This window comes from Acipenser ruthenus, chromosome 1 (assembly GCF_902713425.1).
Source record: "Acipenser ruthenus chromosome 1, fAciRut3.2 maternal haplotype, whole genome shotgun sequence".
In the NCBI taxonomy this organism is placed as follows: Eukaryota; Metazoa; Chordata; class Actinopteri; order Acipenseriformes; family Acipenseridae; genus Acipenser; species Acipenser ruthenus.
Window position 1 is genome coordinate 18,645,623 of NC_081189.1, and position 24,853 is coordinate 18,670,475.

Below are 24,853 nucleotides of genomic sequence, written 5' to 3' on the forward strand. Positions count from 1 at the left end.
TATACAGTGCCTATAGAAAGTCTACACCCCTTTTCAAAATGTTCACCTTTTGTTGCCTTATAGCCTGTAATTAAAATGCATTAAAATAGTTTTTGTTTTTTTTAATTTATCTACACATCCTACCCCACAACTTCCAAGTGAAAAAAATATTCTAGAAATTTGTAGAATATTAATTAAAAATAAAAACTGAAATAGCTTGGTTGGATAAGTGTCCACCCCCCTTGTAATAGCAATCCTAAATTAGCTCAGGTGTAACAAATCGCCTTCAAAATCACACACCAAGTTAAGTGGCCTCCACCTGTGTTAAATTGTAGTGATTCACATGATTTCAGGATAAATTCAGCAGTTCCTGTAAGTTCCCTCTGCTGGGTAGTGCATTTCAAAACAAAGACTCAACCATGAGCACCAAGGCGCTTTCAAAAGAACTCTGGGACAAAGTTGTTGAAAGGCACAGATCAGGAGATGGGTATAAAAAATCTCAAAAGCCTTGAATATCCATTGGAGCGTGGTCAAGACGATTATTATGAAGTGGAAAGTGTATGGCACCACCAAGACCCTGCCTAGATCAGGCCATCCCTCCAAACTGGATGACCGAGCAAGAAGGAGACTGATCAGAGAGGCTACCAAGAGGCCAATGGCAACTTTGCAAGAGCTACAGGCTTTTATGGCCAAGACTGGTCAAAGTGTGCATGTGACAACAATATCCCAAGCACTCCACAAATGTGGCCTGTATGGTAGGGTGGCAAGAAGGAAGCTATTACTCAAGAAAGCCCACCCTGAATCCCGTTTGAAGTATGCAAAAAAACACTCAGGAGATTCTGTAGCCATGTAGCAAAACGTTTTGTGGTCTGACGAAACTAAAATGGAACTTTTTGACCTAAATGCAAAGCGTTATGTTTGGCGCAAACCCAACACAGTGCATCACCCAAAGAACACCATCCCTACTCCCCAAGGAACTTGACATAGCTTGAACAGTTTTGTAAAGAAGGATGGTCAAATATTGCCAAATCGAGATGTGCAAAGTTGGTAGAGACCTATCCCAACAGACTCACAACTGTAATTGCTGCCAAAGGTGCTTCCACCAGGTATTAACTCCAGGGTGGAGACTTATCCAATTATGATCTTTCAGTTTTGTATTTTTAATATTTAACTTTTTTCCCCTTAACAGTGTGGAGTAGGGTGTGTAGATAAGTGGGGAAAAAAATCCTCATTTAAATGCATGAAACTCTGAGGCACTGACACAACAAAATTTGAAAAAAGTTCAAGGGGGTGTAGACTTTCTATAGGCACTGTGTGTGTGTGTGTGTGTGTGTGTGTGTGTATATATATATACATACACACACAATAATATATATATATACACACAACATTTTACAGAACTGTATAAATTTTATTTGCTTTATAGTTTGCGTACAATATAGACTGTCACTGAACAGTTTTAGTATGTTTACTAAATATAATTTTTTTTTGCAAATTAAATGATCTTTCCTTTAATAAATCTGAATGATATTATTTACTATGTTGCCATAATGCTTCTAAGTAACTGAAGGAGGGGGGGGGGGGGGGGGTTGATAAATTAAATGATTCTACACAAAAACAAGCAGAAGAGTTTACAAAGCAGGTTGAAACAAGAAAAGAAAAAAACAAACAAAAAGGAAACTAACAAACACGGAACTAAAAACATTGGATTCCACCTTCAAATTAAAACAAGCAATGGTCACCCCATCATCATACACAATCTACAAATCCAAATACTACAGATAGTTAGCTTCACACAAGATTTAAATACACATTACAGAGGTACAATTAAGAATAAAACACAACATATTTACATATTAGTACAGAGCTTCAGTTCGTGAAAAAGGATATTGCAAATGTTTAAACCTTGATAAAGTACAAAGAAGCTCTAATAAACCAGTTATTCACTTACACTAATTTACATTTATACTATACAATATCTCTCCATACTCCCCAGTCTGAATCAGAAGCAGTTTAGCATGTGGGCTATGTACACATTAAAAAAAAAAAACTAACCTGTGCTATTTTCTGTGAATAAAATGAACTAAAATAAGGATATTGACTTCATGTTTTTGTGACGTTGTTTGTTCCCTTTAAAAACAAAAAACAAAACAACAAAAAAAGACAACAACCAGCAAGTACACAGGGAATATGAGGGCTACAGTGAAACGGGCAAATGTTGTAATTCTTGTCATCAATATGAACAAGTACAAATTGTAATATTTTATTTGTAAGTAAATGTACCACAACAAGAAAATATTTTAGCTTTGCACATGTATTTACAGATCAGAAATGAGAAAAAAAAAACTAAAGAAAAAGCACTGATGTACCCTGCCCTGTTAGAGATGAAGGCTGTGGGGTTGTTAGAGAGCTATCCACCTTTGAGAACTGGCATGCCATCATGATCAAGTCATCTAAGGAACAAAGCTGACTTTGAAAATATGGACAGTGTACTCAGTTCACAACCGTTACTTATCTGTATAACCAGCTTGTTATTTAGGAAAAAGCAAGAAAAGATGCAGTCTATAATCCTCTTGTGATGTTCATGGCAGATACCCAGATGGGTAGATTACAATTTGACTAGAAGAGGGTCCACGAAAATCAAGTGGGTGCACATTGCAGAACGAGGAGAATGCACTGACAGACCATGGCTGATTTTGGGGGGGGGGGGGGGGGGGGGGGTACCAGCTATACTCTCTGCTTTCTCACTGAGCCAAGGCTACTTGAAAGTCAGTAAGAGACCTTCATATATATTAGCTGTAGAAAAACAGAGCACCGCTCAACAACTACAGGACCTGGGCAGATCTGACGAGGATGTCTACACAAGACAGTCACTTGGCACAAATGAAGGTGCCTGCCTCTAGAACTTATCTGTGTATATCTACACAACGATGGAGAGGTGAGCTATGCTTTTTAGAGGAGAGGCAATTCCACACACAAGAATCAAAGCAGGTGATCCACATTAGTTTGCTATATTGGCAAAACCCAGTGTAATGCAATGAAGGCCACCACAGTAAAGCTTTGGAAATGCATACTGTCTTTAAATGATTTTGAAACAAGCATCCTTTCAATGCATTACTGCTGCATCAATAAAGGAAAAGATAACCAACTTTGATTCAAACCTCAAATACAACAGTTAATTCCCTTGTCTAAAAACTTAACAGATCTGCTGTGAGCAATGTAATGACCCATCTCGTCCATTCTCCTTGCACAGTTACATTTTATTTGCTGCTTCCCTTTTGCAAAAAAAGAAATTGATACACTGATCATTAAAAAAAACCCTTTGCAGTTAATGTAGTCTACCTGCTTGCAGCTTCATAGTAAATTGAAAACGGTACATGGCTATATAAGATTCATCTATATGGATAGATCAATCTGGAAACAAGAAAAACAGAAGTCCCCAAACTCTAAAGGGCAAGTAAAAGTCAGTGATTAGTTCTGGTTCCTGAAAGAGCCTTACTTCACAAATTAATCTGCAAAGAATGCTAATGGTAAAAAAACCCTGCAAACCAAAGATTAACTGTTTTTAGTGAGAGTGGGATACAAAGGTATTTATATATAGCTTAATGGAAATAAGAATGGTTAAAAGTTTCATCATCATCATATCACCAGAAAGAAGCAACATGATTTAAAAAAGTCAAAGAGCCAAAGGAAAATTTCATAAAAATATCTTTTTAAATTGTACACGATCGCATTATCAGGTCACTCTAAAACAAGCTCCAAACAAACGGATTATTCTTAGACAGAGGTGTCCATCGCCAGTACCGCAGAGGCAAACCTTTCTTTTCTTTCTTTTTAACGCTGCTCCATTCTCTGTTGAGGACAAAGGCTTTATTTGGAGAGTTCAGCAGTTCATAGAGCAGGGGTCAGTTTTTGATTTTGCAGCAGAGTTTATAATCCTCATAAGACACTGTCCAAATTCTTCTATGATCATCCTCTCTGCCGCGGCCTGGGACCTGTTCACTTTCTCCGACTGCTCCGCCTGCTCCAGCAAACACTCACACGTCGCTTCAGCAACCTCTTTGGTGACAAACGTATAGGGCAACCTGGAATCAAGAAAATACGTGAAAAAAGGGTGCTCCATAAGCATGAACCCCACAAATCTAATAAAACAGACACACAAGAGCAACTTAGAAGGCAAAGGGAAATAAAGCTTATGGGAATGCCAAGAAATTGTGTTAGACAGTATGTATTTCAAGTTTCAAGACATGGGAGACATACCACACAGAACCTCAACATGTGTTTAGGAAAAAAGGTCCACATGATTGGTTTTGAAATCGGACTAGCTCTAAAGTATATTACAAGTCCACTTTCACTTACTTTCCCCCTCCACTGGTGACAGCCGGTGTTGTTCTTGTTAACAGATCAGAGATTTGGGATGATAACTTGGTTTTGGCCGCCGTCTGCTGCTGGACACGGACTTCCGCTGCATCCGCCAAGTGCATCAGAGTCTTCCGCTCCGGACTCTCCTCAAAATTCTTACAGCCGTTGCACTTACATATCGAAGAGCACATGATCTTTGCCTAGATTGCGGAGGGCACATGAAGACATTTAACTTTGATATTCATGAAACTGGGCTAGAGAATATTGTTAAATGAGTTTCATACATTTAAAAAATGTTATTTTTAAATTTTAGTTCTAAAAACTGACTCATAAATAGATCCCTGTACCTGCCTAATGAATGTACTTGGATAGTTCATTTGCTTTATTATTAGTTTGGTGGAGTGGGGTGCAGGTCTCCCTCCCCCTTCTGTTCATAGAGCTTTAAACCACTCCATGTCTTCAGAGCATCACAAGCTCTTTGGCCTGGTTTTATTTACCTATACCACTGTATGCAGCAAAAATATAATGGGAAAATATCATTATATATTTTTTCTGACTTCTGCCAACATGTCTGAGAGGCTTACATTAACAGTGACTCGGCTGGTACATTATTAAACCAAAAGAAAGACAGAAAGGTGTTACCAAATCAGCAGCCTGAGGCAGGCTGGGCTCCAGTGGTGAAACTCACCTCATAGCATTCGCAGTAGTTTTTGAGACAGCCTGAGCGTTTGCAGTTACAGCCCTTGCTGTGCCGTCGGTCTGATTCACCTTCCTTTCCTTTTCCAATTTTCGGTTTGAATGCTTCCGGATTGCGGTCTAGGCATGCCTGCAAAAGGATTAAACATAATGTACCACCATTCATATGTTTTCAACAGTAGCCACATACACTGAAGATATTAGTCTCCATCATCACACTCTTACCTTTATTGCCTTAAGTCTGTCCGTCTCGTGTTCCAGATTATTGTAGCAGTTTGTGCAGTTACAGTTGTTACAGAATTCTCCGTTGGCAAAACAATCGCAGTACCTAAAAAAACCCACAAATCAAATGGCTTTCAGAAATGTTCCCCTTATAAGTCTACACAGAACTGAAACTGTAGTGCAACAACCCAATTCATTTTTATTTCTCACATCCCTAAAATACTTCATTTGTAATAGAATTTTCATTATCAAAATACCAGTAAACTAAATGTATAACTTTTCATACCATTAATCTTGCTATTGTATGCATTTGCATTGGAATACACAGTATAAGCCTATTAGTTGAAATGCACTGTAGCTGAAGGAGTACTATAAATGACAGTGTTAGAAAGCAGTGCATACTCACAATTTGAGACACTGGGACTTTGTACAGTTACACGGTTTCCTGGGTCGCGATGCAGAATCGGACGGAGACAACCTGTGTGAAGTGAAAAAAGTACGCTTTAATGTGCAATTTGTCTGACCTCCGACAACTCCGTTTTTCATTTGACCTTTTACATGCATTGTATAATACTAGAGGTCAGTACGGGTAGAAAATCCAGAACCGGGTACCCGTCATGTAAAATACACAGATCGTTTTTCAGGTAATGATTTAAAAACCCCAAAAATCGCATATATTAATGTTTTAAGTGCATGATACATATTTAAATACTATATAGTACACATACATTTAGTCTCTTCAGATCTATAGACTTGTGTAAACTTTATCAGTAGTGGAAACATTATAATAATAATAATAATAATAATAATAATAATAATAATAATAATAATAAATCTCTGTTTGAATACAGTTATGTTAAATGCGCTTCATGCTGCGGGATTCTGCACATCTATTGGTCATATTCCGCTGTTGTTGATAACATGGCATTCAAGCAAAGGAGCGTTGTGTGGAATTTCTTTACCAAAGCAGGAGAACACGGAATTTACAAACTCTGCCAAGGAAATATTTCATTGAAAAGGAGGAAGCACTCGCACACTTACTTAATGTGCTCCACAACATTTTTTATTTAACCCAAAACAAAACAGGTGCACGTTTCTTAAGTGTGCGAGTAATGTTTCTCATACTGATTTCATTTTGTACTTTGCACATTTTGCAGTGCTTCTGCTTTCTTAGTTGATCTACTTCATTAAAATAAAATGAAAGTTTACGGTTTTCAGTCTGTTTTCTAGGGTACTCTGCTCACAATACTGTATTTTTAAATAAACAGCTACTTATTTGATCTTTTTTGTAAGAAACTATATCTGCGCAATAACTGTATATCAAGCATTCCATATTGGAAGCCACACGGATATTATTATTAATGGATATCACGGACATAAACCCAACAGGATGCTATGTTGTTTTCTTTCTGATTTAGTTCCTGAGAAGCAGCAGCAGTTTGCAGTTCTTATTATTGAGGTGTACTTGCCGCTCACTGTGTGTTATTGTTTTGTGTAAAACATTGATATCCTGTCGGTTAAGAAAAGGCTTCATGCAAAAGCTTGTTTTAACGTTGTCTTTATTACACCGGCCAGAGACCCGCGCTTACAACTGCATTGTCATATTTGCTACATTTTTTTTAAATTCTCAAATTCATAATCGATACCCAGGTAGTAAAGAGAGACCCAGGTCTGGTCATTTAAAATCCGGGTACCCATGCCGACCTCTATATAATAAATACATCTTTGGTGCTTTTGAATTTAAATACATATTCTACATACTAATTTGGAGTCAGCTATGGGGCCAAAACTATGTACTTTCAAGCTAGTAGAATTAGTCATTTGTTTTAAACACAACAAATAACAACCAGCTTTAGGTTTTGTTGAATGGTTATTAGTTTACTCTTAAGTATAATGTCACAAATGTTTATAGAAATAATACAATACTTGGTTCAATCCAATGTGCTTTTATGATGGACAGTAGTATAATCTAATAAATAAATAAAACTCCTTTTGGCACCATTCAAATATTGATGAAAACTCAACAAAGGAGTTTAAAAAAGACCTACCCTAGATGGCATCAATTAATGAGTGGGGAAACAATTTGGATATGCAAACAAATTTGATTTGCTAGGAAAACCAACTTACTCTGCGCTTTTTTAGGTATCCTTCACATGTAAAATATTTTACCATACCCCTTTTCTACTGTATCCTCTATATAACGTTCTCCTGTGACACTGAACGTTGTATCCCTTCACATTCTTAGCACTGCTACTCTTAACTGACATACCCATTGAGTGGTAACCGGGCCTGGGTCTGGATACCAGCTGCTGCTCCTGGTGCAAACCCAGTACTGCTTGCCAAGGTCACAAAGGCTGACTGCTGGAGCTGAAAATATAAATATTTATTGTTACATTAGATTATAGTATTACAGAGTATACTGTTATAGATTACTGCACAAAATCTGAGCTTTGGCTTCATATTCTTTGTGTTCCCTGGAAACACACTGCCTAATAATTGATCTTCAGATTCAAATCTTTAATAAAATATGATGCATCCAATGCAGGATAAGACATTGTGAAAAGGCCCGTTGTACTATAAAGACCAGGCTTTCTAGTAACCATTAACGAAACTTGTTCCATTTAAAACGGATGTACCGTTATGTTGATGCCATGCACGTCCCTGTCTCACAGGAAAAGTGAGAGATCTTTGATATCAAAGTTATTTCGTGTAAGGTTCTTGGATTAGCTAACAGAAAAATAAATGCTTCCTCAGCACCTCTTTCTGTTTTCACAGTATAACTGATTGAGGATAAATCACACACACACACACACACACACACACACACAGACGTTTACTTGCCTGTGTGACATACTGAGCAGGGAGGACAGCATACCCCACGTTTCCTGTGCCAGGAGCTGGTGCCAGGACAGTGCCTGGGGGCAGGTTGGTCAGATTGGGCTGAATCTGAGGTAAAGAAGTAGCCGGCATGATAAGCCTTTGCTGTGACTGAGTACTAACAATCTGTGAAGTTGCGTTTAGAGATTTTGGGACCACCTGAAAACACAAAAAATGGCACTTACCCTTCAAGGAACAACTTAATATAAAACTTATGTCTATGTAAAATTGCATCAAATCCTGGAGAGTGTTTATAAAGCTATATCCCAAACAATCAAAGATTCTGATACTCTATAGAATTTCCACAGGAAGTTTCATCGCAGTTGGATTAGCATGCATATCCAGTTGCGGGGTATAAAATTATAAGAAGAGTGCAGTTCAGATATAGTTATCAACTCATCTCTTACTGACAACATTTAGTTTCTCCCGTCCTTGCAAGACTGATTGGTTCAACAAAGGGATTTTTTTTTATAACCTGCCCAGAGAGATCTAGACAGGCCACTGTCCTGGGTAAAATTAAATCTCTCTCACAGTGGAGCACCGTGTATCATCGATAAACTGCATTTATATATTATACGATTTTGTAAATAAAAACTCCCATCAATTATCTAATTAAAGACAACACAAACTAAAACCATAGAATAGTTGCTGTCCCAACCTTACCAGTAGTTAGGATGAGAATATTTGGACGGGTTTTGTATCAGGAATTTCTACCCACCTGTTTCATGGTGTGTGCAGAGACAATTGGAACCGACATCCGCACTGGTGTTGTGTTCACCACTACCGGTTTGGCTGTTAACAGAGATGAGAGAACTGAATTACAAAAAATCCTGAAAAGATAATTTAGCACACCCAGGTTTCAGCACCTGTATGGATAAATCAGCATGAACAATAAAAATGGATCATTTAAGTGTTGCAAAACTATCATATTTAACATACAAATGTATAATGAAATAAAAAAAAAAGTAGTATGGCACAAAATAAGATATCCCCCACAGCATTTGTGAGACATGAATAGCAGGGATTAACATTGTTAACAACTTTTCCACATACCCTATGATATATTATGGCTTTCTTGATCAAAGAAAGGCAATTTGAGGAGGTTTTGGGTTGTAAACTACTGTCCACTGAGGGTGAAGTCAAGACTACCAAATTCATTTAACTTGTGACCTGAGCTGAATTCGATCCCAAGCTTTCCGGAGTTGATCGAGTGCATCACCTCACTGCACCACCACTGCGCTCTACAGTGTATTGGTCCAGCATTAAGACATTTAGAGCAGACACCTACCTTGCTGTAGAGAGTGCGAGTTGATGCTGGGGCTGCCTGTCTGCGGGGAGCTGCTGCCCGTGGAGGCAGTGACGAGACGCACGTAGTGGAATTTACTGCCCGGCACCTGGATCTGCTGCACATTTTGTGGTGTTGTCAGAGGAATGATTGTTTTAAACTGAGGGGTGCCCACTCCACTTACTGTCATGGTCTGCACAGGTTTCACTCCCTGCATCAAAGAGCAGAAGAATAGACTGGTTACAGACCCAACACCACCTTTGTAATTTACTAAATGACGTGAGCATATACACCACAATGGTGAAACTCAGAACAGGAACTTACCTGCTGTGTGGAGTGATTGGAAATGCCCTTGGCTGGAGAAGACTGGGTTGCCTGCTGCACTGTCAGGAACTGCTGTCCCAGGGCCATGCTCAACGGGACCCCAACTGACTTCTGAGGTGAGCTTGGAGACTGGGAGGCCACAGACACCACCGTCAGCTGCAGCCAGACAATAAGGTTAGCAAGGAATAGAGTACTACTAATAAATCGCAGTATACAGCCAACATTGAGTGCCCGATTACTTTAACCCCAAGTTTCTCCCAAATTTAGAATGTCCAATTAGACTCCCTCACCACAGCAATTCCCCACACAGCTCAGGAGAACTGAAAGTTCAGTGGGTGCCCTCCGATCAAGCCAACTTCCTCTTTCACGCCCAGGAACCTTGAGAGTGGAGTGGGGTCTGCTGTATCACGATGAGGAGAAACAGTCCCTGCCTAACCCATGGGAGAACCAACAAGACACTCCATCCGGAATCCCCAGCGAAGACCGGTCCCTTCACACAGCCAGGACGTGAACCTGCACTTCCCTGACTGTACGACTCACCCTGCACATCACAAGGCCATCCTTGACCAGGCGACCCACTCAGGGACCCCCATAGCCAGAGTTTTATATAGGGGTTTAGGGTTAAGGGCTATAGTATTTGGTTTGATTGGCCCCTTCAAATTTGTCCCAAGTGTGCTCACAGAACCATGACGACAGGTTTAGGGGACAGCCCTTGCTGTTACAGGAGTTAGAGGCCTGACCTTGCTGGGTGATTTGAGGGGCGAGATGGCAATCTTGCTTTGCGGTGTTGAACCGAGAGCAGCTCCGACGATGCTTTCCGAGAAAGAAAGTGTCCTCGGGGGTGTGCCAGGAGGGTTCTGGGTAAGGACTCGGCCTGCAAATCAGCAATCAAAAAAAATAAATAAATACATAGAAAAAAAATAAAATCCAACATGAGGCTGGAAATTCACAGAAAGATGTTATAAAAACTACACCACAGATCTTCATAAACTGCAAATGTAACTTTAACTTAAACCAAAGCAGAGTGGTCGATCTCCATTTATGTAGAAGGGAAATTACACATGATTCTCAAAAAACATCTCACCTAGGCCCGAATATAAATAGTGCTAAAAGAAACATCCAAGTTAAAAATGAGTGTGTGTGTGTCATTAGTGAATCACCCATACATTGAAGTATTTGTATTTTAACATGCAAGTCCTAATGGATGATTTAAATTGTTAAAGGTTCAATACTGTGAGGCTGAAAATACAAATCCAAACAAGCAATCTGTTTATGTGACATTCATACCTGAGCTAGGGCATGGCAGAGGCTTAAAGTATTATTTTCAAACAGAGCTGTATATGGGGAGGGAGGCAATAAACATTAGACGGCAAGTGCTGGAACTCCTGGGAAATTCATCAATAAACTGGCAATATCCCCTATGATGCTTTGATTCCAACAAAGTGCCTTGAATATATAATGGACAAGAACCATTACCTCCAATCAACTGCGAAACAGAAGTTTGACCAGACATTGCTTTACTGTTCAATGGCTTTGTGATGATAAATTTTGTGATCATTGGTCCTGCTGAAGACGTCTGTGTTTTCTTAGCAATCTGCAACATTAAGTTTTTACAGGTAATCAAATAAATGCAATTTGAAAATGTTAAAACATTTGCAACACCCATTTTTATATTAAAAATGTTAATGTATAAACTAATTGCTGGAATCAGTTAACAGACCCATGAATTACTGAGTCCTACCCAAAGGGAACCTGCAGTTTAGTAATCATTCAATCAATAAAAAATAAATGCAGAAGAGGAAAAGATATTCACCCTTGATGCCCAACTATTATAAAAGATCAAATAAACTAGCAGTACAGTATGTTCAACTACTATCTGAGTAATGCTAACAACAAAACAGCAATCTTTAAAAATGATTCACGGGGGCTCCCGAGTGGCGCATCCAGTAAAGGCGTGGCGTGCAGGATGCGCCCTATAGCCTGGAGAGCGCAGATTCAAATCCAGGCTATGTCATTGCCGACCGTGACCGGGGGTTCCTAGTGGGCGGCGCACAATTGGCCGAAAGCTGCCCAGGTAGGGAGGGCTTAGGTCTGTAGGGCAATCCACGGTCCACCGTGCACCAGCGACCCCTGTGGCTGATAGGGCGCCTGCGGGTGCGAAAAATGACAGATTGGCAGGAACACGTTTCGGAGGACGCGTGTTTCAGCCTCCGTTCCCCGAGTCACTGGGGGGTTGCAGCGTTGAACCGGGATAAAAAATTAATAATTGGGCATTCCAAATTGGGGAGAAAACTGGGGTGAAAACCACTGGCAATGACTAAATTAAAAAAAATAATAATAAAATGATTCAGCTTTCACCCAAAAAATAAATAAATAAATAAATAAATAAATATGAGATATGAATAGTTACAAATCAGTAGTTCCTTCATAAATTTTAGATTCATTTTTTTTGTTCTACGTGGACTAGTTTTGGAAAAACTGTCCCACAACACCATTTTGATAAAACATAAAAAAATAAAATAACAGGAATATCATCCAAGTATTATACATAGGGCTTCTGTTTTTCAGGTTTTATTAATTGTATTTTTCAGTGCTTATTCTTTAGCTATTTTCGAGTTTTTATGTAAATTGTTTTTTTTTGGGCTTTTGTTTTTGATATACTGTACGAAATTAGTGTTTTCGGTTACTTTCCAAAATGCTTGAGCGTTTTTTTTTTTTCTGTCAAAATATGTATAGTAGTAACTCAACAGTACTTGCACACTTAAGTTGTACCTTCTTTCCTTTGCTGTCTTCCACAACGAAATACCTATAGTCATGAGCACATTCTTCTGGGGTTTTTGTTTGCAGGCATTTTTGTACATTTCGCCATAATTCTGTTTTAAATCCTCCGTATCTTAACTGTAATACAGCTTGAAATCCCGCTAACAAGCCTCCAACCTGATTGTAATCTCGTTTTAAATCTCGCAAGTGGAGTCTCCAATAGAAATGTAGGAATGTGCTGTCACTCAGTAGTTGGGGCGGGTTTAAAGTATTGAGAACGAATCAATGATAAATGCAAGTCAGGAAGGCAGAACATTGCCCAGAAGCACTGGGAAATGTATTTATTATTTTTGTAGTAGGTTTTATTTTAATGAGAATAGGGTAAAGTCAACGTGAATTTGATTAACCATTTCCACAGTTTTTCCGGTGTTTATTGGCTATCCACCGATTTCATGTTTTATCGTGTTTTATTGGTTAAAAACGAAAATCAGGAGCCCTAATTATACACTACATGAAGGGGGTTCAGAGGTGAAGAGTCCTTGATATTCAATAGTAAACATGCTTCTTGACTATAAATAACTAGAGCAAGTGGTACTGTACAAAGCAAATTGTGATCTCTTTGATTTGGTTGGGGCTGGGGCCATTCATAAATTTTTACACTTTACTTTCCAAATGCTGCCCACTAACATAATAATTGATGCCAGTAATCTACAGTACTTATCCTCTGAACAGGACAGGGTAGACACAATCAGCCAGTAACTACTTTAATCAAACTTAGTCAAAAAGGTACATTATCACTATTTGCCACCGTTAAGAACTATGGAGTAACCATGCCAATTACTGCATTGTAAAAACAGTCAATTAATTAAAAATGTAATTGGAGTACAGATGCCTTTAATTGTAGTTTATCTGAAAGTTAAAACACCAAATCATAATTTCAAAAAATAAACATTTGTTGTTGATAGAGACTCTTCGTAGCAGTTTCTTTTTAGTACTTTTATATAACCATACTGGCATTTACCTTCCATAAGAAATCATTCACACAATAAAATATTCTGTATTTTGTTAAAAGGGACTACTTTCTGTTAATTTTGGTTTGACAGTAATGTCTGTACTGCAGGCATTTTTGATAGATCCTTGAGTGTGTTGTGTAATCATCATAACATATGATCATGCATTTAGAAACATATGTTGTGTGTATAACAATCAAGACTAGAAAAGCAGTTACCACAAACTGTACTTTCTACCAGTCTGTATTTCAGTTCATTCATTCTGTGTTACTACACCTACATTTGTCTTATTTCTTTACCTGTATTGTTTTTAATTGCTGGGCCTGCAGTGTTGAATGCTGGGATGTGCTAATCAGCTGATTCCCAGAGCCCATGGCCTGCACACCAATCACAGGCTTAAGGTCGGTCCTGCTCCCAATGGTCACCACCTTAAACTGTTGGGGCTGTATCTTGGTGTCTAGCCCCATACCCTGGCCTTGACCAGCCTTAGGGGACTGGGCGAGATGGCTGGTGTGGGGCAGTGTCAGCACAATGGGCTGCCCGGACTTGCCGATGGTGGTGACAAACAGCTTTTGTCCGTCCTGTTTGAACACCTGCGTGGTGGTGGGCTTGAGGTCAGACGAGGGGGACTGTGAGACTTTGTTGAGGATGACCTGGTTGGCCGTGATGGTGACAGGGGTATTGAGTTTCTGCAGCCCTCCACTAACACTGCTGCTAGGCTGCGTGCTGACTGGCATGGGTGCTGCTGCTTTGAGCCCTGTCATGCTGGTGGTTGTGGCAGTGGTGGAGCTGGTCAATAACAGCTGGCTGCCTATGCTGCTGGTGGTCTTTGATTCAGAGACCTGGACAGACTGAGGCACTGCAGTGTCGAGGTTGACGATCCCTGCAAGCTCTGTCTCCATGGGAACCTCTTCTTCCAACTCTGAGTCGTCCACGGCGCCCACGTGGTCGTCCTCCACCAGCACAATGGCCTCTGTGTCCATGATCTCCTCGGGGAGCAGGCTGTTCACCTCCGCCGACACCACCTCCATCCTCACACACTGCCACTGCTGCTACTCCAAGACTTAGCCACTGCAAAACAACCAGCAGCAATAATCATTAGGAATTCATTAACTGTGAATGGAAGAGCCAGTTCAATTAACATTTCAGCTAAGAGGTAGCGTTCAGTAGCTTAGCCATCAATAAGGGAACCTCATGCAACAGGTTGTGTGATGTATGGTGTGGCAGGGGTGTGCAAATTCGTATCACTCGATGTCCGGGAAACAAGATTTGTGTGAAGGACAACAAGTTTTGCCGTTTTTATTTATTCATTTTTCCTATGTTTGTTCTGTTGCAAGAAAGACATTCCAGGTATATTTCTAGAGAGCCACGCAAGTTTTGGAAAACTGAACTGCGTTAATCTAGCACCCAAGCACAAAATGGTTTTAAAAAGTGTTTACGTACCATCCTTATCAATTTTGATTGGCTAGCTGTGGAAGAAGCTGATCTTCTATTGGTTACAAAGAAACCCAGAAATGGCTGCCTGAGAGCCTGTGGCAAAGCACTGACTAATCTTTTAAACATAAGGTATTATTTATGTTTTTTGAAAAATTAGCAAATCAGTGATACTGCTTTTAATACATGAACCTGACATTTAAATGCAGCAGTCTAGTAAAGGTTAAAAAAAACCAAAACAAAACAAAAAACACACAACTACAGCAGTCGCTAAGGTAATAGCGGATTAGAAAAAAATCGTGTTGTGTAACTTAACAGTTCATGGTCAAGCGTGTACTTGTTGGGATATTTAAAAAAAAAAAAAAAACCAAAAAAAAAACCCATCGATTTATGAAACTATTAAAACATGAAGATTGACAAATATCTTTATAATGATAGCAATGAAATGCTTATGAGATTCTGTACGATATTTTATTATTAAAAAAAATAGACTGTAAATCTCATGGCAATGTGTATGTATTAATTCATTTATGAATTTATATTTCAGTGGGAGTAGTGCCGGGAAAGAATGTTGCGCTCTCTCTCTCTCAAAAAAAAAAAAAGCCATCCAGTTATGAAACCAGGATCCCCCTGTTGCAGCAGTGTTCCAGTTAACCATCATGGGACAAGATGCTAGGTGAGGGAAAATAGCTGTAAAATGTTGTACACTGTTATCTAATGCAGGATTTCTCAATCCTGGTCCTGGCGACCCACCGTGTCTGCTGGTTTTCATTCCAACTGAGCTCTCTGTTACTTAAGTAGACCCTTAAATGAAATGATAATTTGCTTAATTAGACCATTTTAATTGTTTTCAGCTCTTAAACAGTAGCAGAGTTCAAGTTACTTATAAAATGTTAGAGCTAACGAAATCTACAACTGTGGGTGCATTCACTGAGATCATTCTGCGCAGATTCTGTGCAGAATCTGACCAATTTAGCCAATGGGTGCGTTCATGGAGATCATTCCTAGAAGATCATTGGCTAAAAGGGTCAGATTCTGCACAGAATCTGCGCAGAATGATCTCTGTGAATGCACCCATTATAAGAGCTGAAAACAAGTAAAACGGTTTAATTAAGCAAATTATCAGTTCAATTAAGGGTTTAATTAAGTAATTGATAACTCAGTTGGAATGAAAACCAGCAGACAGTGGGGGTAACCCTTATCTAATGCATGCATGATAAAAACCTGTTACAAGACACTGGTTGTGTAATTTAAGACTTCTGCTTGGCATAAGGAAGTAAACACTGAGAATACATTCAGAATCCATAGATTACTGTAGTATTATAACTATTAGTTATTTTTGATCATTGACAAGGTAATGAGAAGCAGGAGCCAAACTATGCAAGGCCTTACAGTATTTGAATACAGAATAAAGTATTTACAGTATGCACATTTGTACTGTTAATATATCTATTGTAAAATCTGTATTGAAATGTGAATTAAATTATTCTGCACAACATTCTTGCAAATCCCTTAACATTTTAACTGGGCAACTGTTTTTTAAAGCCTTGGTTAGCTTGTTAACAGCACACTGTGCAACTAAGACCGTAACTCTAATGTGTAAATATTAACTGGTTACAGAACACCCTCCAGGGTTTACAAGAAACGCATTGTAGCGTATCCAGATTATCCCTCTACTGCAACAATGCTGGTGCTCTGGCTCTGAATAAGTGGGATATTGTGGGAACAGAAAACTAGCAGGAGGGGGGGGGGAACAAACAAACACCTGTCTCCTGGCTAAATGTTCCTCAGTAAAAGTTGAGAAATGTATTCCTCAGGTGCTGCCATAACACGCCTCTTACTATAAACATTCTTTAGGACAGCAGGTTGGCTGAGGAACAAATAAAGAACTTGCAGAAATCCCATCATCACCAATATTCTATTCATATTAAGACAACTTTAAAACTGCTGCATAAGACACACTGTATCACCATTAAAAAACTAACCAAGTGCTCCCATGATGAAGTCACAAAAAAATAACCAAAACACAGCATCCCTTTGCAATCTATGCAGCGTACTGTTCAACATTCTATGCTTCCTTGTTACCATTGTATGATCCAGAACACATTACGGTACCAATGTTTAGTCAATGGAGGAAGGCTAACGTCTGCACTCTAGGATTGCTGCCATTTTATAATGGGAGCGTGTTAAGGCACACTCATTGAATATAGTTGCTGAGGTAGACTAACACAGGATGTTATTCGGTACCAGGAGGAAACGGCTAATTTATTCTTATTGTGTTACATTTTAAAAACAAATCTGCTTAAGTAAAAATATATATAACTCAATAAAGAATGTCCTTACCAAGTGTCTTCATAATTGGAAAGCATTTCTGTTTCTTCACTTATATGGACATTTTAGGATTTCGAGTTTCATACCATTTCACGAGTGAAGTTATGTCTATCGGATGCAATGATTGAATGATTGCTGGTGTAAGCTGTAGTTAATTTAAATCAATGCATCATTGCTCTGTCTGCAGAAGCAAAGAAGTGGAACTTCAGTGTAGTACACTGGATTTTTTCCCTCTCTGTAAACACATAAAGAGACGATAACAACTGTCGTACTGATTTATTTCTACATTAGGATTAATACATCCATTTAAATGTGTGAAGTACATACACACGACCGCCTCAACTAGGCTACATCCACTTTGCATGCTCTGCCCTCATCCATGATGGAAATCAGCTTGAAATCGCCCTATACAATATTCTACAATTACAATCCAAGAACTGCTATTCAACACCTCTTCCTCCAACTCAGAGACAGCCATCACAAAGAAGTGTATCCAAACATTCCAAACACGACAGCTATTCTCAGTCCTGCGCACATGCGCTTCACCAGCTGGCCTATAGCTGACCCTTTTTTTGGCAACCTTTACTCAATGCTCAACATTAAAATGCCAAGCGCAGACAGGTGTCTGTCCAACTGACACACTGCATTCTGGCTCAGAAGAAATCACATGACCGACACCATGTTATAGTGACTCCTCCAAAGTCTAGACACATGTAGAAAAGTGGAAGTGCAGTAATTCTCCCACATCAGCCACATATACCACGAGTAACAAAGCAAAAGTTATTCCCTGCAATGGAGATAAGAGTGGAGGTGCCCATGCGTCTTACACCTGTATGTCACAATTCCATTTTTAATTTAGAGAACTGGTTAGACGACAGTGAGGAAATGTGTTCAGGACGTCCTTTAGCAAAAATTGTTGAGTACCAGAATCTGGGTATATCTGTAGATGACTATCGTTCCATGCATCCAAATGTGCAGGAGGTGCTTCTTACTGCTAACAATATATTTCATTTTGTGAAGTTGGACACCTTGTCATGTTTTTTATATGTTTGGCAGGGGATACTTAGTGGGATGTTGGGTGTGTCACCGACTGGCTTCATTTTAACTCTGGAAGCAAAACTTCAAAAAAGGGCTTCATGTGGGGGATTTTATTTTTAACAAGCCATTGACACTTGTAATGCCGGGCACCACTGTCAACCCAAGTTTCTATCAGGATCTTTATTCAAGATCAGATCTCCAGATCAGCAGACACACAGCTGTTACAATGAAACTACTCAGATTTCTAGACCTCAGATCCCAATCTAGGTGGCACCAGTGACCTCAACAAGTTTTGTAAGCAAAGGTCTGATTTACCAGCATTAATCAAATATAATTTCCATTTGTATTCTAAACAGCAAAACCCTGTTATTACAGCACTGATTAACCAGAGACGTAGAATCTAAAGAAAGTCTTCTGTTTATTTGAATATGTGACATCAATTGATTTAAGAAACAAATAAATATTTGTCAGTTTACATTCTTCTACTAGAAATATAATTATAGATAAGCGTTTGAAGGACTTGTGGTGAAATAATTGACTTGGTAATCGGTCGCCACCTGTTTTTTCCAGTGGTATAGAAAAAGGTATTTTATGCATTTTCGGATATCTAAATTACAGGTACAACTACGTTTGACACAAAGTTCTTGAAATCCGTCTTAATTATATGGCAGAACAGATATCGGTTTTATGACATGTTTCTGAATGAGTCCTGTGATGGATTGTGACTTGCTGTCGACTGATTAAAGTCTTTATATAGTGGTGGTGCCCCACCTGGAGAGAGAATTATTAAACTGTGAAGGAGGAGACAGATTAACAAGTTAATTATTTCACCACAAGTCCTTCAAACGCTCATCTATAACCCATGAATGCTTGTTTCAGAACTTCAACTGCAAGAATCCATTTTTAAAGATGGCAACAAAGAACAAATACGAGGTCAACAGTACCTCTGTTGCCCTATGACAAACCACTTGCATATAATGGTTATACACATTTTGTGGTTTTAGTTCAATGGATTTATTTATTTATACGTTTTATGGCTTCTCTTGGGTTAAATTCAAACTATTTGCTAATATTATACAATATAACCCAAAACAACATAAATGCGTGTTGTTCATGTTTGTACATTTATTAAACTGTGAAGGACACAGATTACCAAGTCAATTATTTTACCACAAGTGCTTCAAATCCTCAACTATAAGCTCACCAAAGGTCAGTTTGTTAACTCGTGTCCCACAAGAGGTTTCAGCCCTTAAAATATGGGGCAATTTTCAATACTTTCATCCTGAAGCCTTTTTGTGGGTCATTAAATCAGACAGTAAAGTAGGTAGACAGTAGCAGAGCTGCATATAGAAAGTCGGTTAAATTATGAGCACACCTAATCAATTTGAAAGCGATATCTCTTCTACTTTAGAAGGAACATGAACTTAAAAATCACTCAGGAATTTGACAACTGGACAATGTTTCAATTTTAAGGCTACCACAACACAGAAATACTAAAGTGGTGGTACTTATTTTGCATGAATTATACAGAAGACCTACCTGGCTATCTGTACAGAAGCATTCATAGGGCTACTGACATTCTAAATATCATTTTTACATTCTCAAATATCCCTCAAAAGGGGGTGAAATCTTAATTGAGCTTAAATATCTGACCTGTATCTTCCACTACACAAAATATAAGCAAAATCTAAATGTTGAGGCAAGAATTTTCCTGGATTTTGGTTGATTTGACACAGAATGATCCTATTCTGTAGAGCCTGTTGTGGTCATCAAATACAGAACTGGCCGATTGCTGAAAGCCGATCAGTACTGGCCCACATTTTATCACAAGAATGCAAAGCCAAACTAATTATTTTCTTGACCACAGACCAAAGTCATTGTTATGAGTAATTAAAATCTTAGAAAACTATGTAATAATCAGACTTCCATCTACTCCACCAATGCCGTCTCTGAAGACGGGAACCATGAGTCCCAAATTAATTTAGTAGGCAACGCAGAAATGTGTAGTGCTCGAGTACTCAAATATGTTTTTTATTCCCATCCCTACTATAGTTTGATCTGCTGAAGTCAGGGAATATTACCTGTTTAGTCAAAGCGGCTGAAGCCAACAACAGTTCTCAGGACGTCCTGAAGTATACGGTAGTGACACGGACCTTCTCTCTCGTTTTTTCTCAGCTCAATTCTGAAGCTCAATCTGTAGGCTGAAGTAAACAACTGAAAAATTTACTTAAAAGAGCGCAATCAATTAAAATCGATATAGAATGATGTATTTTACTCTTGTAATGTCTTCGACCGTCTGTCTTCTCTGTATTTAAAATCACCAAGGAATTGTGGTAAAGTGAACTGAAAACCCCCCTTTGTCAAGAAAACTCTTCATTAGCTGGAAATGAACCTCCTCTTTCCCTTGCTTTGATAACCAAATTGGAAGTCCTCTCAGCCTCGGGAGCCACTCCAGTGACAAGGCTGCCATTGAGTCTGCACACAGCTGACCACATGGGGAATGTCCCAGAGGTACCAACCCTATCTACCAGGCATAATACACAGCTCTGCAACAATGCCTGGAGCGTCTCATTTTGGTAAAAAAAAACAGAAGGGCAACATTTTCAGGGATTTTATATCACAGCCAATCACTCATGCAGGAAAACAATCTGGATTCTGAAGAGGATTTACAGTCAGGATTTTAGCTATACGTCTCAGTCACACTATAGAATGGCTAGAAATGAGAAAATCTATCAAAACATCTTAAGAAATGTTAAATACCACTATGCAATTATTCAACATGCAACTTTATTTTAAGTCTGAGTTGAACGTGCATTTATCATTCTCAATCACTATCAATATGACTCAGTTTCTTTCTTTAAAAAACTGGTACCCACATGTATACACCACTAGTATTGTTTACAACTTCCACTACAATCAAATGTAACAGTAGTATAACATGTACAGCAGAATAACCACCCAGTTTAAATCTGTCAATAGTTGACAAAAAAAACATTGTGGCATTTTCAGACCATCACAGTTATCCCGTTGCATCCACCACACACACAAAAACAGAAAACAATGAAAATCAAAATCAGTTGCTTTTGAGTACTGTGCTTGGATTAAATTTTTTTTAAAACGATTTTCAGATTGCAATTTTTTCATATTGGGGCTTTACGATGTTATTTATCACCGAAATGTTTTATTTTAAAAGTAACCTTGTGTGCCATACAGTACTGTCCAGCCAACATTAGCTATTATGATTTGAGCGTCCGCAGAATAAAAGTACCCTTCATGGTGGAATGGATGCGTACAAGAATAGAACTGCACCCTCAATGGTGAAGACAATGGTTCATCCAGGGCAGGCTTGTAAATACATGGGAGTAACAATATAACACCACAGGCCTTTCAAAAGCCGCTATGCAAAATAATTGTATTATAGTAAGCTGCAAAAACGTGACAAAAAGCAGTTAAATACCTTTTTTTTTTTACATCATATCCCAGGCAAGTGAAAATATTTTCTCGTGGGTATTTTTCTAGCAGGTTTAAGTCTATTGCATTTGCAAAGGGAACAGATCAGTGCTAATGACTTCAAATCTTGGAGGATGCAGACACAGGAATACATAATTGTTTAACATGCCTAGAGAATGACACTTGTATCGGTATAAACGGCATTGTCACCTGCTACTTAGTAGTGCTGTCAGTACCAAGTTCGCAAACCTAATGCATTTTTTAAACACCAGAACCTTTAAGAAAACTACATTACTGTAAATGATCTACCTTATTTTCTTTGTATGCGTCCAGTTGCTACGTCCTAAATCATTTGAAACATGTAGTTCTACAATAGACAACCCATAAATTAGACAACATAGCAAGTGACTCAAATCCAACATACACCTTAGAATAACAGTTTTATCATTTATTAATTAACATCGTTTAAGAAAAGAAAATGAAAACATCAATCTTTTGTCTATAGTACATCGAGATAAATTAAATCCGCCGGCAATCACATCGATTTTTTTTTTTTTTTTTTTACGTCCTTAACTGAGCCTGATAAATCCGACGTCTGTGCGCACATTGCAAACCAGACACGGACGTTGTCATAGTAATGCTTTAACGACAACATGCTCATATAATCCAAAAAAAATAAATAACTTTTTTTTTTCAAACATTATGAGGCGGCTGCTAGGCCTTTGAAGATCCTTAAACAAAATATTTGTCCTTACCTCAACAATCCGCCAAATTAATCGCCGCGTTTATAAATCGGTATAATTTCAAACACATATTTTTATTTTCTTAGTCGAAAGGTATTTAAATGTGTAGGCTGGTTTTGCGTCTGTATAAAATTTGAGCAAAGACCAGCCTGCTGTGAATGTGTTGTGTTTCTATTTCAGGGCTGGGATTGGATTTCGAAAGATCCGCCATTTTCACCTCGTCATCAGTTCAACTTCACTGGGCAGCAAAGGAAGAACCTCATCACCAAGCCCACGAAAACAAGAGCAAAGAGAAAAAACGCCCATCAAACCTCACTATATAAGAGACAATAATACACATGATATGTAGAATGTTACCGTACAGTTTATAAGTAATACAAACATGTTTAAAGTTTATAAACAACCAAATCAACTAAATAAATAACTACAAACTACCAGACAGGAAGACAGAAAACTGAAACAAAACACAAAACCTAACAGAAGTGCTCCAAAATGCAAGAAAAAACACGAGTATCTTCCGCACACTCACACACACGAAGACCACGAACAGGGAAGAAAAGGGGATATAATTTATTTAAAAAAAAACAATCAGTATAATCACAAACAACTGTTTCAAAAGCTATGCGTTTGTAAATCTGCACACAAAACATTAAACACCGTAACATAATGTAATATATGAATGTGTGTTTAGCTATATGTCGCACTTATCTAAATGCATCTTTGCTTTGGACACTAAAAAGTAGGGCAACTGAATGAAAATCTACTCAGAGTGATCGCTTTAAACAAACCTGATCTTAACAGAAGCAACATAACTAATCCCATTTTGTTTGCATGAGTGTTTTGAGATGTACAATTCCATTGAACCACAAACTAAATGAATGTCACTCACTGACACCAGAGGAACAGCTGTACTAGCAGCAGAGACCCTCCCGAGTCAGCATGGGCTTGAGCCCCACTGTGTTACAACAAGCTCCGAGTTTACACGTCAAAACACCCACGTACTATATATTAAAAAAAAAAAAATACAAAAATGTAAGCACGTTAACTCCAGCGCTTTTCTTACAGACGGCAATTACCGATAATTAAAATAAACAAACAAACCTAAAACTCTAGAACTTAAAACAAGATAGAAAATGACACTTTCTGCATTTTCATCATCCAACACATGGTTAAACTAACTCACTCTGCCGGTACTGAGTAATTATGTCACCTACACACAAAGTCTTGGCAACAGTCTGCTGGGTCAAATAAAGTAATATAATGACGGGTGTGTTGACAGCTATTAGTGCAGTGTGTGTTGCGTGTGATATTCCAGTCAGCACATTTTGGAAATGTGTCAGAAAAGTCCGATTTTACAATGACAAGTGCAGCTTGACTATATTTGCTTTAAGGAGCAGGTAATCCACTCTGCGTCAGCAAAACATGACATTACATTCTGCAAACTATCATTTCGTTGTAAACAACAGCTGACCAAGCAAAACTGTCATGATTTGAAGCACTTTCCCAGACCAGTGTACCAAATGGCTACATGTGTCAGCCCAGGTCATTTGTGTGTCTCCGATCCAATGCAGGAAAGCTACTGCGACTGACTACCGTCGTCGCTCATAGTACGTAGTCACGGTGTGGTGGTGTGTTTATAATACTAGCTCACTCACCAGTCTCTCGTTCGGTGTATGGCTATGTTTTGCTGCCACTGTCTCTTACATGAATTCCTGATCCGGATCCTCCTTGTGTTTTATTCAAATGGGTCTAGCTTCGTGCGTTGATATTTACTGTATTACACTCTGGCTCTCAGCCCTTCTCTTTACTGCTGCATCTCGATCGCAAAGAAACTGAGACGTTTGTTCAAAATCACGCGCCGAGCGCCATTCCACCTCTACCATCCCATAATAATGCCGCGCCCTCCTTGGAAACCACGTAATGCGTCATGACGGTACGTAAATATCCGTCGTTTTTTTAGAGGTTGAAATGAATGGCATATCTGTCAATTCCCCCTCTTTGTTTTGTTTATATTGTGTTTTACCTATTATGTTTATCCCAAGCTATACCACACAGTGTTATACTGTTATCAGCCCCCCTCCCTAGTACAATTCGAACATATTGTAACACTTTCAGGATACGTGAAATGATTAAACTGTGTGTTTAATTCATGTAAAAGTACAGCCACTAATAAACAGTTGATTTTACTTTTTAATGTCCGCGTAAGTATGCGTCATTATTAAGAATGATTATTTAAATAAAGCAAATACACACTGATAAGTTAAGTATGCGTAGGTGTACAGCAAAACTGTCTTCATAAAGAGGAAAAACGGTAGGGCAGATGCTCATTGTGCTTAAATAAA

The 24,853-nt window shown here is 38.6% G+C and overlaps 1 protein-coding gene across 4 annotated transcripts; it reads right to left on the reverse strand.

The window, feature by feature from the left end:
- Positions 1-2,697: 2,697 nt before the first annotated feature.
- LOC117973126 (protein lin-54 homolog) lies at positions 2,698-24,448 on the reverse strand. 4 transcript variants are annotated; one of them, XM_034924380.2, is made up of 14 exons: positions 24,167-24,448; positions 13,815-14,586; positions 11,222-11,339; positions 10,486-10,619; positions 9,746-9,901; positions 9,425-9,632; positions 8,855-8,928; positions 8,101-8,295; positions 7,529-7,626; positions 5,666-5,737; positions 5,263-5,365; positions 5,030-5,167; positions 4,339-4,541; positions 2,698-4,064 (listed from the first exon to the last, which is right to left on the reverse strand). In XM_034924380.2, the coding sequence occupies exons 2-14, from the start codon at positions 14,544-14,546 to the stop codon at positions 3,863-3,865; spliced, it is 2,433 nt and encodes an 810-aa protein (XP_034780271.2). In that variant the 5' UTR covers positions 14,547-14,586; positions 24,167-24,448; the 3' UTR covers positions 2,698-3,862. The 4 variants fall into 4 exon arrangements, with proteins under 4 accessions (XP_034780271.2, XP_058870704.1, XP_034780274.2 ...); XM_059014721.1 differs by lacking the exon at positions 24,167-24,448 and adding an exon at positions 22,729-22,892; XM_034924383.2 differs by lacking the exon at positions 24,167-24,448 and adding an exon at positions 22,524-22,722.
- Positions 24,449-24,853: the final 405 nt, after the last annotated feature.